General features: G+C 35.5%; 2 protein-coding genes across 2 annotated transcripts; both read right to left on the bottom strand.

Moving 5' to 3' along the window:
• Nucleotides 1–2,850: 2,850 nt before the first annotated feature.
• On the bottom strand, nucleotides 2,851–8,316 carry LOC134649813 (CDGSH iron-sulfur domain-containing protein 2 homolog). Its single transcript, XM_063504641.1, has 3 exons — nucleotides 8,136–8,316; nucleotides 6,946–7,154; nucleotides 2,851–3,005 (listed from the first exon to the last, which is right to left on the bottom strand). The coding sequence occupies exons 1-3, from the start codon at nucleotides 8,230–8,232 to the stop codon at nucleotides 2,913–2,915; spliced, it is 399 nt and encodes a 132-aa protein (XP_063360711.1). The 5' UTR covers nucleotides 8,233–8,316; the 3' UTR covers nucleotides 2,851–2,912.
• Nucleotides 8,317–9,284: 968 nt separating this feature from the next.
• LOC134649402 (CDGSH iron-sulfur domain-containing protein 2 homolog) lies at nucleotides 9,285–17,888 on the bottom strand. The gene is made up of 3 exons (XM_063504151.1): nucleotides 17,717–17,888; nucleotides 17,073–17,275; nucleotides 9,285–9,536 (listed from the first exon to the last, which is right to left on the bottom strand). The coding sequence occupies exons 1-3, from the start codon at nucleotides 17,811–17,813 to the stop codon at nucleotides 9,435–9,437; spliced, it is 402 nt and encodes a 133-aa protein (XP_063360221.1). The 5' UTR covers nucleotides 17,814–17,888; the 3' UTR covers nucleotides 9,285–9,434.
• Between the last annotated feature and the right edge of the window lies 1 nt (nucleotide 17,889).

A 17,889-nucleotide genomic window follows, 5' to 3' on the forward strand; every position in this document is an offset into this window, starting at 1 on the left:
GTAGTCACCTGCAATAATATGTTACTCTTCGAAGGTCACAAAAATATGTGACACGCTCTTATGGCTTTACTAATAAGATCGTGTCAGATATTCTTGCGGCCTTCTTGTGTAACATATTATTGCAGGTGACTGTACACAGGTTTTTTTCAAAAGTTAGGTCTACTCATTTAATTAAGATTGTTTTTGATCAAATTTATCGTGGCCGAACTAAGCTAGTTAAGAATCACATTAAGCCCAGGATCTTGCATTAGTTTAGATAGAAAGAGCATAATATAAGTTTTTTTTTAAACAATAGACGCCAGTAATAGTCAATACTAGCGACGCGACATATGATGACTTATTAAATGTGAAAGGGTTTCACAGTGCATCAAGAATCAAGTTGTTCGATAGTAAATCTGAATACATCTAGTGGGGGCTGTCAATATTTTTTTCTCAAAGTCAAAGAGTATTGATTGTATAATTGTATAATTGTTTTTCTCTGAGTGAAACGTAAGAACTATTATATAATCTGTGGTCAAACTAAGTTTTTCTAAGTCTCCAAAACAATACAGCTCCGGAGGGTCTACGCTCTATTTCTACCTTTAAAATGTCTCCAAAAAGGTCTACTTTGTCGGGGACGAGACTCGTATGGCAGCTACCTTAATAACCTGCAGAAATCTGTATTATATTCCGCTAAATTTAAAGATAAGTTATCACACGTTATCATGTCAAATATCGGCGTCTTAGCTTTATCAGAAGCACTTCAGAAGTGTTAAAAAATAACGTCACGTACCCGACACTTTTCTAGAATGCCCTAGGTCAACATTTTATTGTACTAATGAATGAAATAAATATTAACACATTCAGTGCCGAAAACCCGACTATCGGGTATCTTATGATTTCGTTCCCAGACCGGACGACCCGATAGTCGGGATCGTGGTACAGGCCTTATACTTATATGACGATATTGTTGTGGCCTGGCGCGGATGTCTTGTTTGGCTGGGTGGCAATGAATGCGTTAAATACCGACCTACTCGCGGACTCTCAAGGGTTGACTGCGTTGCAGGGGGCTTAATCGACTTAGTTTAACCAAAAATTGTGAAAAGGGGCGTCTTTCGCGTCGCCGAAGACAAAATTACACTATACTAAGTCCCAGGTAGATACTTCCTAGTAAGATTTTTTTAATAAAAGTAAGGTTTTGTCCTGTATGTATTTAAATAACTATGGCATTGTGACCTCGACAGTGTGTTGTGCCATAGGTTTCGATAACTTATTGTATTTGGAGTGAGTCTTTATTAGATTGGCATACGAGGAATGTTATTTATTTGTAATATAAAGTCAATACATGTCTGTGATGTGATTAATGTAAGGAGCCAGCATTCGGGAGCCTATTAAACGTATTTATTAAGAATATGTGTCTTATTTCAACACCCCTAGGAGTTATTTTTGAATGAAACGATATATTAAGAGCAATAACAATCCGTACTTTATTTTCAAAGTAAACAGTTTCAAAAACAAGAGTAAAAAAAGTTAAAAAAATATCTTAAAATGCAAGAAAAAAATGTCGCAATAAACTTTCGGTTTAACCATTTCAATAGTCAGATCAGAGAGTCAATACAAACTAAAATATTCGAAATTTTCTCGCATTACAAAATGATAGAATTATTACTAGGAATCACATAGAAACAAACTTATTATGCATGGTAAACTTTTTGCGAGAAGCGAGACATTATTGTCGTAATGATTAAGCTCGAAAAAATACACTTTCTACTTATCATCTAAGACATCTAAGCGATAGGTACATATACGGACAATGATACCTAAATGTTTGTACAATTTCCAAGCTACCATTAGATGCTCATATATGTACCAATTATACTTACTAAATAATCCAATCATTGTTTTATAAAATAACATAGACATATATCTGGATCATATGTGCTTTAGAAGAAACCTGAAGAACATTTTTTTTGACTGTTTGATGTATGTTACATCTATAGATGTGCAAGTTGCGGAAAGTTTCCATAAAATTCTATAAATTCTCGGAAATTTCATGAAACTTTCACTAGAAAATAAGGGAAATTTAAATTTAAAATTGGAAAGTTTCAATTCTCATACAAAAATTTAAGAAATTTTTCCTACGTTAAATTTTCGAAACATTTCGCAATTTTAGAAAGTTTCCTTAGGCACATCAGTAGTTACATCGTGACTTGGCTTTTGGCTTTTCGTATATTTTTCTAAAATCTGTACCTACCGTATCTTTTTGCACGCATTCGGGTAATATCTAATCAATATTTACCAATACAAGTACTTTATCAGGGCTAAGATTATTACACGGTAAAGATTTTGCTGCGCCTAATAGATAATGCACATAAAATGACTGATTTTGAAAATGGACAGTAAGCACCAATAGTCAAGTGTCATTCTATGGAACTTGCTAACTATGTAAACAAACCGCCATATTGAAATTGTCTCTGAATGATGAATTTACTAGTGACTTTTGTTTACATAGTTAGCAAGTTCCATAGAATGACACTTTAGGTAGGTAAAGTATAGAACAATGTGCCAAAAGTATCTGCCATCCTCTAATAGTTTAACAGAGACATTCTTTCCGTTTAGCTATTAGAGATTGGCACCTAAGTATTGGCACGTAATTTCGTTCGCTACTATTGATACTCAACTCAATTTACCCTAACCTTAAATTGTATCAGTGCAAAATTACACTAACGGCCGTCTGTGGCGTGTATGTACCATCACGCTCCACGATTGTTACGCCACTTAGGGTTCTAGCTAAATTGGACATTCCATAGCGTAAGTATGGTACAACCAATTTAGCTAGGACCCTAAATGTGACTGTACCTGACTTTATGTCCATAGGAAACGTAACCGGCTGTTTGAATAGCACTGATCCCAGATATATGTCCACGTGTCGTTTACTTGGTCGCCTTGTGCCGGACGATGGCGGGGCCTACGTTGTCACCTGTCGCCTTGTTGTGGGAGGCGTGCGTCCCGTCGCAGTATGGCCACTGGAACAGATTACATCATTTTTAGTCACTAGTTTTTGGAAATCATTTTAAACCTACTTAAGTTTCATAAAAGCCATAAGGCCCATAAGAATACCGTACACAAAGAATATCATACTCTTTCGTAACTCAGAGAAAGATTTTTAAAGACATACCTATAACGGTAAAATTGCGCTTAATTGTGTACAGAATAGGGAACTCTATTTATTCGCCAAATTTTATCGAAATGTAACGGCAAAAAATCGACAACGAAATAAAAATCGGTGGTACCTACACAAATAATTCTAGCATTAAAGTTGAGACTATAAACGTTTTGGGGCAATTGACTAGTTTTTACATAAAATAACGACCATCCAGGACCCCAAAGCAAATTACTAATATTAACATTTCTTAGTTCTGTACGTGTGCCTTTCTTGTTTCTGTTAAGTACTCAATAGAAGCATTCCTGACTGAAAAAAACATGAAATTGTAATTTTTACTTTAACAATGTTGATAGAAAATAAGTATTTTCACACCTGCCATATGAACTTCATACATAATTAATATAAAAAACCTTGACTGAATTTGATGCTCCAGATAATCACTGGACTGGAAAATTCCGGAAGTATCATAATCAGTGGCGGATTTCCCATAAGGCACAGTAGGCTCGAGCCTAGGGCGGCGAGATATTAGGGGCGGCAAATTGTGGCAAAAAATCGCTGATGATAACAAGAAATAACACAAAATTATTCATATATAGGCAACGAATTCTCAAAAAAGGTATAGAGAGAAATGCTTGGAACACAATTTTTGATTTCGTAACTTTGTTTGAACTATTTAGGAGGTGAACATATCAAAAGTCCCCGGCCGTAGCTAATGAGCCGGGGAAAGAGGGAGATTTGAAGGTCCCATTTTTCGGTTTTTCGCTTATACTTATCTCGGAAACTATGCGTTCTAACGACTGATCATTGTACAAAATGAAAGCTGATTAAATTTGCTACAAGTTTTATTTAGTACAGTTTTTCGATATCATAAGCATCAGCAATCATTGCCGTAGATAGATTACAGTTAAGTCGATCAGCTGATGCTTTTCAGCCATCTTGGCGCGAACTAAACTGCGAAATCACCGAGAACTTTGCGAGTGTGGAGTCATACGTCAACGTCGCGATATATTCGCTCCGCGAAGTCGAGCCGCGATTCACGCGCAATAGTCTGAAGGGGGGCTTGTATAGGGCCCTCCACACTCGTGCACGAAGCCGCGAACGCGAGTGTGGAGTCAATTTCGCAGATCTGCTACACTGTTAAAATCTTTCGGGTTCCTTTCCTCGTGAGCACTGTGAATATTATTGATGGAAATTTAATGCAAAATTATAGACATTCAAGAGCGGCTTTCTCAAAAACTAAACAAGATACCTATCGAAAAACTCGACTGTATAAAACTTGTAGCAAATTTAATCAGCTTTCATTTTGTATAATGATCATGTCACAAGGACGCATAGTTTCTAAGATATTATAAGCGAAAAACCGAAAAATGGGACCTTTAAATCAAACCCCCCACCCCCGCTAAAGGGTTACGGCCGGCGACTTTTGATATTTTCACCTCCTAACGAGTCCAAACAAAGTTACTTAGTAAAAAATGTGTCCAAGCACTTCCCTCTATACCTTTTCGTTGCCTGACCTAAATGCAGTCAGTATGATGGGTGCTGATACTGAGAAAGGGGCGGATACAGGGTCTGAGCCTAGGGCGGCAAAGACTGCAAATCCGCCACTGATCATAATTACACTTTAAACGTACAACCACAGTCCTACAAAGTATTTTTTTGAAGTGAATTACGTAGGGAACTAAAAGAGCGAGGCAAACGACTCTCAAAATTGAATTTCAAAATGAAAATATCAGATCACTCTATGGTATACAGTTATAATGGAAAATAACACAGGGTTTCTCAAACTGGGGTACACGAAACCCCAGTCAGTAGTTTGCCAGTGATGGTACAGGCTAAAAGACCAGCATTGACAGTTAGGCGATTATCATGCAAGTGTGGTGGTTATCATACCTACTTAATGGGTAATAGGCTCACCTGCCCGTAAAAATTGATTTTAATAAAGTGTTTGAGAATCAGTTTCAGTATCCTCCTAAAGCCAAATACTGCCAAATAATAGGCCGATGGGTGAATCAACTTTTAGAACACTTAATTTCGTGTCCCTAGACTCCTAGACCAAAGAAAAATTGATTTTTCAAAAACCATGTCAATATTTTTACTTTTTTGTTCACACGGGCGTTATTAGATCCATAAGTATTTAAGAACACATTAAAATTAACAACTTGATTCTACTGCGTTACTGTACAAAATGCAAGTTTTATTTCATCAAGTTGTTAATTTATTGTGTTAATTAAATATTTACGTATCTAAAACAATGCCCGCATAAACAAAAGAGTAAAAAAATCAACATGGTTTTTGAAAAATCGTTTTTTTGCTAGGAAGTCTAGGGACACGAAATCAGTGTTCTAAAAGTTGATTCACCCAGATTAATTTTAAATAAATAGAGCAGAAAATATGGTTGAATTTCTTTTGTTACGAGGGGTATTCAAAATATTCTCGGTATGAGAATGAAAACAAACAAGTACGAAAAGTTTGATATTTTTATTTTTCAATATACTCCCCCCCTATGTTCATACACTTAAAAGATCGATCAATTATTTTTTTTAATCCCTCGTAAAAATATTTTTTATCTTTCGTGTAAAAATGCTCCTCCACTGCCGCCTTCAATGCTTCATCGTCAGAAAATTTATTTCCACGCAGATCCTTTTTAAGATTGGGGAGCAAAAAGAAGTCGCTGGGGGCTAAGTCCGGACTATACGGTGGGTGAGTAACAGTTTTAAACCCACGTTCAACAATAGCTGCCTTGGCAATATGAGCAGTATGGACGGGGGCGTTGTCATGCAGAAGCAGAATACCTTTGGTTAACTTTCCTCGCCTCTTTTCTTTAATTACATCCTTTAATTGACGTAGAATGTTAGCGTAGTACTGTCCTGTGATATTTACACCTTTTTCTTTATAATCGATTAGTAATACTCCTTCACAATCCCAAAATATCGTGGCCATGACCTTGCCAGCTGAAGGGATGACCTTCAACTTCTTGGGATGAGCTGAACCCTTAATGTGCCACTGCATGGACTCTTGTTTACTCTCTGGGTCATAATGATGAACCCAGGTTTCATCTCCAGTAACTATTCTTTGCAGCACCTCATCAGGATTTTCACCGCACAGGTCAATAAAATCGGAACAACAAGCTACACGCATGTCTTTTTGAAGCCGAGTCAGCATTCGCGGAACCCATCTTGCACTTACTTTTGACATATTAAGATGGTCATGTATAATATCATGTACGGTACCAATAGAGAGATTGGTTACTTGTGCTATAGATTTTACCTTCACTCGACCATCTTCCAATATAAGTTTTTCCACTTTATCAATATTTTCTTGTGAAGTAGCTACTACAGGCCGGCCAGGTCTAGGGTCATCTTCAATACTCTCCCTTCCGCGTTTAAACTCGCTTGACCACTTTTGAATGGTAGATAAAGAAGGAGCAGACTCACGGTAAACACAATCCATTTCCTCTTTTATGGTTTTTTGATTTTTACCCTGTTTTGTCAAGAATTTTATCACGCATCGATGTTCTAATTTAGTTAACATTGTCAATTCGCACAGGATGTTCATGTTTGTTCAGCAATTGCAGAAAAACAAAAGACTATCTCGGTTCGAATTATACTTTTTTTTAATGTCAATGAATAAACCTTAGCGGCCAGTAACGAAAGAAATTTTAGAAGAGGTCGTAAGATATCAATACCGAGAATATTTTGAACGCCCCTCGTACTTATTTCGAAAGGGTAGAATAGAACCATAGTCCTTAGGAGGTTAAAAATACAATCATATATATACATAATGAATATTTGTTTCCTTACATTCTTAGTCTTCCAGCATCGGCACAGCACAGCCTTCTCCGTGATATCCTCAATATCAATGAAGTCCACAACCTTGTCAATGTCCTTCCTCACGCAGTTGTTCACATGCCCGTTGCCGCCAGCCTGCGCTTTCTTGATGGTCTGGTACGAGTAGTACGAGATGCCTCCGATTACAAGCGTTGGAGGGACTAGGGCTAGCCAATCTTTCACTACAAAAAATGAAATAGTCATTCAAAAATGGGCTTAACAAAGGATAACACAATAAAAATCAGTAGTTGCCACAATATAACTCCTGGTCTATTGTAAAATAACCTATTGGTAAAGTCAGTTTAATTGTGAATAAGTATCAGTTTACAGACTACATAGTTACTAGTGCATAATTATATTGGAGTGTCCAAAACTGCAAAAATTCCACATTGAAAAATTTCAGAAACTTCTAATATCCCTGAAAGGGATAAGTTTGCCTTTGTACAAATGATGTGTGTATTTCCATGTTTTGTTTCTTTTTGTACAGTAAAGTGTTTTACTACTACTACTACTACTAATATTCTTGTATGGGGATTGATTATATTCTGTTCCAAAATGAATGTTTCCTTAATTTAATTTGAAATTTCTGAGAATTTATTGAAACTTTCGCTACATGCACATGCAGAACTGGACTTGTGCAAGCCTGCTAAGGTGTTAATCTGTTACACATCAACATCATGTAGCAAAATTACATGACACATTGCTTAACAAGTGATTATTTGAAATACAATGTTGACCCACTTTAGAACTCTAATTTGGTGGTGATGAATGTAATGTTACTTAGTAACAAAATGAGAACATAAGTGATTACATAATGGCTGTACAAATTAATTAACTGCTAAAACACAGTATCTCAATTAGTTTTTCAATTTAAATTTTCATTTTGGTGTGATTAATGAGTTTAACACTTTTTATTACTAATTGTTAGTCTTGTTAATTGGCTGGATTGTTAATTTCTAGATAGCGTGCAGTGATTCTTGTTATATCTAGGACTCAAACATAAACGTTTTGAAAGTGTGTCATCTTCAGAACTAAAAGCACGATGATTCTTTATTTTATTTTGTTTGAAGTTATCACGCGTTCGAGTTGTAATCAAGATACGTAAGGCTATAACGGGATTAACGTTTTCAAATAGTACAAATACAATTAAAACGAGGACTTACCTCCGAGACGAAACCATCCACCAACAGAGTCAGGAATCGGCAATCCTGCTAAGTAGTTAGGAATAGTAACTTTGACCAAATTCGACACTAAATACATTTTTAATTATGTTATTTTAATTATCTTTCAATTTGAGATACTTTGGATGTAAATTATTAGTATTATTACGCAAACGAATTTTTAGGTGTATGTAAGGGTCGAAACAGACAAGATTGGGATGATAACGCTGGTGACAGACGTCAATGTTGACATACGTCACAAATGACGTCTTGTTCCTAGTGATGAGCAAAGTGGCAAACAAATTGACACCAGGGCAAAGAATATAATACCTCCTGGGTTCGCCCCTCCAGCTACAAGTAATTCTACGAAAATAAATGATTAACTTCACGAGTAGGGTTTGCAATCCGGATCCGAAATGTATGAAATTATATACGAAACCCTATTTACGAGTTAATTGAATGAGCTATTTAAAATCTTCTTAATATATTCCCTTTGTAAAGTAGTAGAAGTATAAAAAATAAAATAATTAAGTTAAAGTTTACTTCCCTTTGTAAAGTAGTATCAGTAGAGATAGAGATCTTTATTTGCATCAGTCGGTCAAATAACTTTGCCAGTGGAAAAAGGCGCGATATTCAAATTTTCTATGGGACGATAACCCTTCGCGCCTACATTATTAAAATCTTCTACTGGCGGAAATGGCAAAGTAAAAGTTTACTTGTATATATACCTAAGTAGAAAAACATTTTGAAAAATAAAATAAATTTTTTATTGTTCTTGCCAAATACTGTGATAGATTAGTGACTTCAAGACGTAAATAAAACTGAACGCCATAAATATTACTATTTTAATTCATATTAATACAAAAATAAACAATAAAAATAGTAAATAATATAGGAATGTAATCGTAATTATTTGCACCAAATTATATCACATAAAACTTACATGAATAAATTGAAATTGGTCAAGCCTCCACACATATCATACTTTGAATCATACTTAAAAATGTTTCACATTAAATATTTTATCTATCATTAAATATTGGCAAGTAATACTTTTTTTTAAAGGCAATTTGTACTATTACAAAATATTACAAATAGTAAACTAATGACCACAATGACCATAAAATTACAAGCAACAATTGTGTATGCATAACCTTATCTCTATTAAAATGATAATAAATGGTAACAAATTTTTACTAAGTAACATACATTATATGTATATTAAGTAATCCCATTCATTACATATCACCCTGCATTAAAAGGTTTCGTATCAATACAGGCCTCGCTTGTATCAATACAAAATTACTTGTTTTCCTCTGGTTTAACTCTGCGGATAACGACTGGACCAGTGTTGTCTCCGGTAGCACGGTTGTGAGGGCCATGAGCACCATCACAGAGGGGCCACTGTATAAAATAATTTAATTGCATTAGGTGGGTATGTACAATTTATAGTTCTACAAAATAATGCAATCTGATAAGGATAACTTTGTCACATTTCATTTTCATTTTTCATTTATTTATTTCTATAACAATATGATATTGTGTTAGAAAAATCTTACAAACTAAACATGCACATAATAAAATTATAAAATAACAGCGGGACATGTCAACAAATAAATAAAATTCCAAAACTTCAATCACAAAAAAAACGTACATCAGATAAAGTAGATAATAAAAATGTCATCATAGAAGTGTAAAGTTACATGCATGATAATTTTGTACAAAATCAGTTTAATTTTCAAAGATCTCGTCAATACTGTAAAAACACCCCTTCAATAAAAATGTCTTCAGGTGCTTACTAAATATTTTATAATCAGTAATAAGTTTTAGATTTGTAGGTAGTTGGTTAAAAATCCGGACAGCTTGATACCTTACACTATGCCTTGCTACTTGTTGTTTAGGACAGAAAGAGTGCTTTATGTTTTTAGTTCGTGATTGAAGGCGCAACTCCTGCTCCGCAGTTGACTCAAAGTTAACAATATTTTTCACAAAGTCAGTTAATAAAACGAGCACGTATAATGAAGGAGCTGTCAAGATACCCAACCTTGAGAAGTGATCACGGCAAGATACCCATTGTGGTATGCGCATTATTGTTCGAATTGCTCTTTTTTGTACTACAATGGCTCTATTTATATTGTATTTGAAGCTGTTTCCCCAAAGTTTGACATAGGGATTGCAGAACCGGTACTGTTTAAAAGAACCGGGATTTTCGGTACCGGGCAAAAATGGAACCGGGATTTCCCGGTATTTTCGGTACTTTCGGGACTGCCTTCAAAAATCAGTTTTCACATCAATTTTCAGTAAAAAAAAGCGTAAAACGACCACGAATCTTTCTTAAAACAATAAAAAAGTAGCACAATGAATGTACACAATTCTTTTGTACCATAATATGTGTCACACAATCATTAATATAATTTGTTTTTTTTTTCCTAAACTAAAGTGTCATTCAATAGAACTTGCCAACTATCTAAACAAAAGTTACTAGTGAATTGACATTCAGTGTCAATTTTAGTATGGCGGTTTGTTTACATAGTTAGCAAGTTCTATTTAAGGTGGTTCGATTTTCATACAAAATTCAATCGACTTTCATTAAGTAACTACACACTATTACTACATAAATATTTCCGCATTTATCTTCTTTCGAATATTCATTTTCGCTAAATGAATAGGAAAACAATGTTTCATACAGAAATCATGCAAAAATCATAGTTAACTTTTCATCAATTTTACGTATGTGTGCGTCACAAATGTCGTGTATGGATACATTTGCGACGTTGCCATACCATTTCCGACGTTGCCGGGCTGACCACAGCGTGAATTTGAAGTGCCGTCATGTTTAGCGCAATTTTGTTGCACTACCCGATTTTGTTGAATAAGTACCCGAAGTTCGTCAGCTTAGCTAAGAACTATCATGGCGCGTTTTGTAAACAGTCGCTTTTTTGCTTACAAACGGAAGGTTCCCGGTTCAAACCCCAGTCATTGTATGCTGGGACATAACTTTTTGTATTTTTTTTTTACACCTAAATTTCGTGTTGTGTTTTTTATTTTTATTTAATTTTTCTTATTTTCAAAAATCGATGGATTAAGTATGGGCTAAGCGTATTCGTTTAATTTTTACAAAGATAATTAGAAATTATACTCTACCTAATCTTTTTGATTTTTACAATCAGGACATCCTCACAGCAATAAAAAAGAAATGTATAAAATTTCCTGTGGTTGAAAATAATGGAATTTTGTCTATGAATGAAAAACACAATTATTACTAGTTACTACCAGGTATGTAAATTATAACTTGATTATAACTTTATTAGAATCCATATTGTTGCATCATCTTTCTTCCTAATATTTTTTTCTATCATGATTCATGATATTATATTTCTTTCAGGTACAGGGACTACTACGGATAACAAATATAAAAAAATGTACTGTAGGTACTTGAATTAAAAAAAAAATGATTTCCTTTTATTTTATTTTACAATTACCTACTACTTTATTAGAGGCTGGGCAGTAAGGGATTGCTTTACTTGTAGAACAAACTATTAGCGCTTTAAAAAAAACTGATACCTGACACTTACAAACTGGACTTCCTTGGGCTTTTCTACTAAGAATCGTCAGTAGGTATTCTCCATCCTAGCATAAAAAGATATCCTAAAATGTCGGTCATCACGTCAGGTTTTAGTATCAATAATGTTTCCCAGCCTGCGTGCGTAGCGGAAACTAAAACTTCTATACAAATATTTGGGACATAGTTTTTATATTAGCTTCAGGATTCAACAAGAATATGCTAGTGATTCTGAGTTGGAAGAACCCAAAAAGATCATAATCTGTGAAAATCAGGTATTGATTTTTTTTTTGAAAACGTTGATAATGTAATTTATTGATAATAGCTACCCGCCCCGGCTTCGCACGGGTTAACCAATTATACATAAACCTTCCTCTTGAATCACTCTATCTATTGAAAAAAACCGCATCAAAATCCGTTGCGTACTTTTAAAGATCTAAGCATACAGACAGACAGACAGAAAAGCGACTTTGTTTTATACTATGTAGTGATAGTGATGATGATGATACTGAATATCTGGGGGAAGCGCTGGTGGCCTAGCGGAAAGAGCGTGCGACTTGCAATCCGGAGGTCGCGGGTTCTAACCCCGGCTCGTACCGTCGTACCAATGATTTTTCGGAACTTTTGTACGAAATATCATTTGATACCTATTTACCGGAACCTATTTATATACCGATACCTATTTTTCGGTGAAAGAAACCAATGTGAGGAAACCGGACTAATCCCAATAAGTTTACTCTCTGGGTTGAAAGGTCAGGGCAGTCGCTTTCGTAAAAACTAGTGCCCATGCCAATTCTGGGATTAGTTGCCAAGCGGACCCCATGCGAGGAAGAAGAGATTATATAAAAACCCAAAAATGCGCGTTTTTTCACAGATCAGACCTAGCTAAGAGATCAAACCCCTTATAGCAAATTTCATCGAAATCGTTAGAGCCGTTTCTGATATCATCCAAATACATAAATAAATATATATATAATAATTGCTCGTTTAAAGGTAAGATAACACAAAAAGGACAAAAATAAACAAAAAGAAATTACCTACTCGCACCAGTCTTGAACCCCAATCCTCTTGCACGTATTTCCACGAACATACCGTAACGCTATTGCAGTATACTTACGTTGTGTGAAATTGTCTACTATAAGCATCACGGAAACACTGCTTGCATGTGTGAGTTATAGTAGGAAAAAGCATGACAGCAATACTCCGTCGACTTTAAAGGGTGGTTTTTGCACAATGAAGTATTCAATGTTTATATTAATAGTTCAATATTTACTTAAAGAGTTCGCTAAACATAGTTTTAAGTATACAAATACCAAGACCATTCCATAAAAAAATTAAACATGAAATTTTGCGAAAGTGGCACCATCTAGCGAGGGTTAAGCTTTGAGTAACCTAGTCGAACCACCTTAATGACAGTTTACATGATATTTTTACTATATTTGTTGATTTGATTGGCAAAAACTGAATTGTGGCTCGTGGCTGAAGACGTTTTGTGAAAAAGGATAAACAAAATGATAATTCTCGCATGCGTTCAAAATGGGCTGTGGACCTTCGAACATATAATAACTATCAATACGACAAATTAAGAAATTATTCAGCCAAAATTATTAATTCATTTAATTTTTTTTAAATATCATTATCATAATGTGAATTTCTTATACCGTGTTTGAATTTGAATTAAAAGTAGTATTTTATTAATTACAAAATTGTCTCTATTTTTGCTTCTAGTTAGTATACAAATATGAAATAACTAATTGTTCGTATAAAATGATTTATCGTACAAACATTTACGAGGGGTATTCAAAATATTCTCGGTATGAGAATGAAAACAAACAAGTACGAAAAGTTTGATATTTTTATTTTTCAATATACTCCCCCCCTATGTTCATACACTTAAAAGATCGATCAATTATTTTTTTTAATCCCTCGTAAAAATATTTTTTATCTTTCGTGTAAAAATGCTCCTCCACTGCCGCCTTCAATGCTTCATCGTCAGAAAATTTATTTCCACGCAGATCCTTTTTAAGATTGGGGAGCAAAAAGAAGTCGCTGGGGGCTAAGTCCGGACTATACGGTGGGTGAGTAACAGTTTTAAACCCACATTCAACAATAGCTGCCTTGGCAATATGAGCAGTATGGACGGGGGCGTTGTCATGCAGAAGCAGAATACCTTTGGTTAACTTTCCTCGCCTCTTTTCTTTAATTACATCCTTTAATTGACGTAGAATGTTAGCGTAGTACTGTCCTGTGATATTTACACCTTTTTCTTTATAATCGATTAGTAATACTCCTTCACAATCCCAAAATATCGTGGCCATGACCTTGCCAGCTGAAGGGATGACCTTGAACTTCTTGGGATGAGCTGAACCCTTAATGTGCCACTGCATGGACTCTTGTTTACTCTCTGGGTCATAATGATGAACCCAGGTTTCATCTCCAGTAACTATTCTTTGCAGCACCTCATCAGGATTTTCACCGCACAGGTCAATAAAATCGGAACAACAAGCTACACGCATGTCTTTTTGAAGCCGAGTCAGCATTCGCGGAACCCATCTTGCACTTACTTTTGACATATTAAGATGGTCATGTATAATATCATGTACGGTACCAATAGAGAGATTGGTTACTTGTGCTATAGATTTTACCTTCACTCGACCATCTTCCAATATAAGTTTTTCCACTTTATCAATATTTTCTTGTGAAGTAGCTACTACAGGCCGGCCAGGTCTAGGGTCATCTTCAATACTCTCCCTTCCGCGTTTAAACTCGCTTGACCACTTTTGAATGGTAGATAAAGAAGGAGCAGACTCACGGTAAACACAATCCATTTCCTCTTTTATGGTTTTTTTATTTTTACCCTGTTTTGTCAAGAATTTTATCACGCATCGATGTTCTAATTTAGTTAACATTGTCAATTCGCACAGGATGTTCATGTTTGTTCAGCAATTGCAGAAAAACAAAAGACTATCTCGGTTCGAATTATACTTTTTTTTAATGTCAATGAATAAACCTTAGCGGCCAGTAACGAAAGAAATTTTAGAAGAGGTCGTAAGATATCAATACCGAGAATATTTTGAACGCCCCTCGTATGCCCTTAAAGTATCAAATTACGCAATTTTATATTGTCGGCATTGTCAAACCCATTGACTTTTTTAAATTTATTTTAATGTAGTGATCAGCCGTAAAAGTATTACCATCGGCCTTAGATTGACAAAATATATTTATTTTCTTTATAAAACATGATATTTCATGCTAAGTAACAGAAAACAGTCAAATATTGTGCCGGACATTTCAGTCCCGAAAATCCCGGGAGTACCGGGATTTTAATTTTAAAATCCCGGTTCTTTGCTTGGCTCTAAATCCCGGGAATTCCCGGTACTTTCGGTACCGGTATTTCCCGGGAGCAAACCCTAGTTTGACAAAGCATTGTTATTGTTTTGTTGATCATCTTCATCTTCCTCGCGTTGTCCCGGCATTTTGCCACGGCTCATGGGAGCCTGGGGTCCGCTTGGCAACTAATCCCAGTAATTGGCGTGGGCACTAGTTTTTACGAAAGCGACTGCCATCTGATCTGACCTTCCAACCCAGAGGGTAAACTAGGCCCGTATTTGGATTAGTCCGGTTTCCTCACGATGTTTTCCTTCACCGAAAAGCGACTGGTAAATATCAAATGATACTTCGTACATAAGGTCCGAAAAACTCATTGGTACGAGCCAGGGTTCGAACCCGCGACCTCCGGATTGCAAGTCGCACGCTCTTACCGCTAGGCCACCAGCGCTTTGCATTACACATTGTTATTGTTTTGTTATGTAATATTTGGATAACTCATATAATTGGGTCACACCTCACATGATTACTATGGTTGGTTTTGTGACAAAAATGCAATAGAAAAAAAATGTTTCTCTACTTTTATAAAAAAAGCCGAGTGAAAATGGAAAGAAAAGGAGAGGAGATAGATATAGGCAAAGGTGTCCGACAAGGAGATCCACTCTCGCCGAAATTGTTTATAGCAGTACTAGAAGAAGTTTTTAAGAACATACAATGGAAGAAAAAAGGAATCAGTATACTTGATAAACGTCTGACCCATCTACGCTTTGCAGATGATATTATAATCTTTGCAGAATCTGCGACCCAACTAGAAGACATGATGAACACCCTTGACAAGGAGAGCAAGAAAGTAGGACTGCACATGAACACATCTAAGACAAAAGCCAACAGTCGAAGAAGATTAATTAATGTGGCAGGGACTGAAATTGATTATGTTAACGAATACATATACTTGGGAAAACACATATCTTTTAGCCCATCTAACAACAAGGAAGAAGTGGACAGACGCATAAACACAGCCTGGAAAAAGTTTTGGTCCCAGAAGGAAATCTTGAAAGGCGAATACAGCATAGGCCATAAGAAAATCGTAATGGACACCTGTATCCTGCCCAGTCTAACTTACGGAAGCCAAACTTGGACATACACAAATAAAATACGTAAAGCTATAACGACCTGTCAACGATCTATGGAGAGAAGTATATTAAATATAAGGAAAATACAGAAAATTAGAAGTGAAATAATACGCAAAAGACCAAACTTACAGATGCTCTTCAACAAGCTCTTCATCTAAAATGGCAATGGGTAGGTCATGTATCCAGATATAAGGACAAAAGATGGACAATAGAAGCAACAAAATGGACCGGACCTGTAGGACGGAGGCGCCAAGGAAAACCCAAAAAGAAGTGGATAGACGACATCTCCTCCGTCGCAGGAAAAGACTGGCTCCAAAAAGCCCAAGACAGGGATGAGTGGAGAAAAAGTGAGGAGGCTTTCACCCAGCAGATGGGATCTGCAGTCAGCCCCAAAACAAAGTTAAAAAAATAAAATAAAATAATATAACAATCCTGACTGTAGAACAAATGAAGCTTAAATAATAATAAAATAATAACGGTCTAATAGCGAAGAGTCTCGACCAACATCTTGAGAGACTCTCGCTAGGTGGTTGGATCAAGGGCCAGATGCAGAAGGCGGTGATCTTGGACACGGCGCGGATAGTCCGCCGGTTCCTCTCTCTGCGGCCCTGACCACCGGTAGCTTGGGCCCTGCCCCGCTGCCGGCGGCATCCTAGGTTAGGTTTTTTATAATGTGTTTATATGTATTTTTTATTGTTTTGTAAGTGTTTTTATATTTTACTTTTATATTCATATTATAAATAACCTAACGTAAGAGGAAAAATAAATAAAGGGAAAAATAATAATAATATAATTGGGTCACACCTCACATGATTAGTTTATATGGTTGGTTTTGTGACAAAAATTAAATAGAAAAAAAATGTTTCTCTACTTTAAATTAAAAAAAAAAAAATTTAGTTACAATAATCTTAAACTTACTTTTTTACTCTTCCAGCATCTGCATAATGACATTTTTTCACCAATGTCCTCAATTTCAATAAAATCTACAACTTTCTTATCATGTAATCTTATCATTGGGTTGATCCGTCCCATGCCTCTTGCTTGCTTTATAGTTTGATAGGAGTAATAACTTATGCCACCAATCACAATTGTAGGTGGAATCAAAGCAAGCCAATCCTTTACTGGAATAAAAACATTATTTCAATCAATATAAACTCCTAATTATGCACATTACTTCTTTCTTATTTTAAGACAATAAAAAAAAAAGTTCGGGATAGGGATAGTATTATTACAAATATTGGTATTTTTACTAGCTAGACTAGCTTAAAGTCAAATAGGTAAGTAGCAAATGCATTATAATTTTATTAACTTTATCTAATAAAGGCAGCAATAATAGAGACATCTTATTTTTAAAGCATGTTGAAAATTCATTTTAAAAGTTTAGTTAACAGGGACATACAGGGATCAGTGCCCTATCTATGTTATCTTATTAGTTCAATCAAGGTCAGCAACTACAACTGGGACAATTACAATGTTAGGCATAAATTGTCATGACTGTTGATATACCGTTAGTCATGAGATAAATTGCTTCTACGAATAAGGAAAAAAACACTTTGTCTCACCTCCTAAACGGAACCACCCGCCAAATGAATCTGGTATAGGTAGTCCAGCTAAATAGTTAGGTACAGTAACTTTCACAAAATTTGATACGATATACATTTTTACAGACTGAAGGTATAAAAAAAAGTTTAAAACTTAAACTTCACCCCACAGTTTTCACAAGTCTAACCAAAGT

Source organism: Cydia amplana, chromosome 7, assembly GCF_948474715.1.
Source record: "Cydia amplana chromosome 7, ilCydAmpl1.1, whole genome shotgun sequence".
Classification (NCBI taxonomy): Eukaryota; Metazoa; Arthropoda; class Insecta; order Lepidoptera; family Tortricidae; genus Cydia; species Cydia amplana.

Bases quoted from the DNA above. Each gene is read 5' to 3' on its own strand.
- LOC134649813 (XM_063504641.1), bottom strand. From the start codon at position 8,232: ATGTATTTAGTGTCGAATTTGGTCAAAGTTACTATTCCTAACTACTTA. The intron at 7,155-8,135 runs GTAAGTCCTCGT...CATTTTTTGTAG, and splicing joins TGGATGGTTTCGTCTCGGAG to TGAAAGATTGGCTAGCCCTA. The intron at 3,006-6,945 runs GTAAGGAAACAA...AATCTGTTCCAG, and splicing joins GATGCTGGAAGACTAAGAAT to TGGCCATACTGCGACGGGAC.
- LOC134649402 (XM_063504151.1), bottom strand. From the start codon at position 17,813: ATGTATATCGTATCAAATTTTGTGAAAGTTACTGTACCTAACTATTTA. The intron at 17,276-17,716 runs GTGAGACAAAGT...TTTTTATTCCAG, and splicing joins CGGGTGGTTCCGTTTAGGAG to TAAAGGATTGGCTTGCTTTG. The intron at 9,537-17,072 runs GTAAGTTTAAGA...TATTTTATACAG, and splicing joins GATGCTGGAAGAGTAAAAAA to TGGCCCCTCTGTGATGGTGC.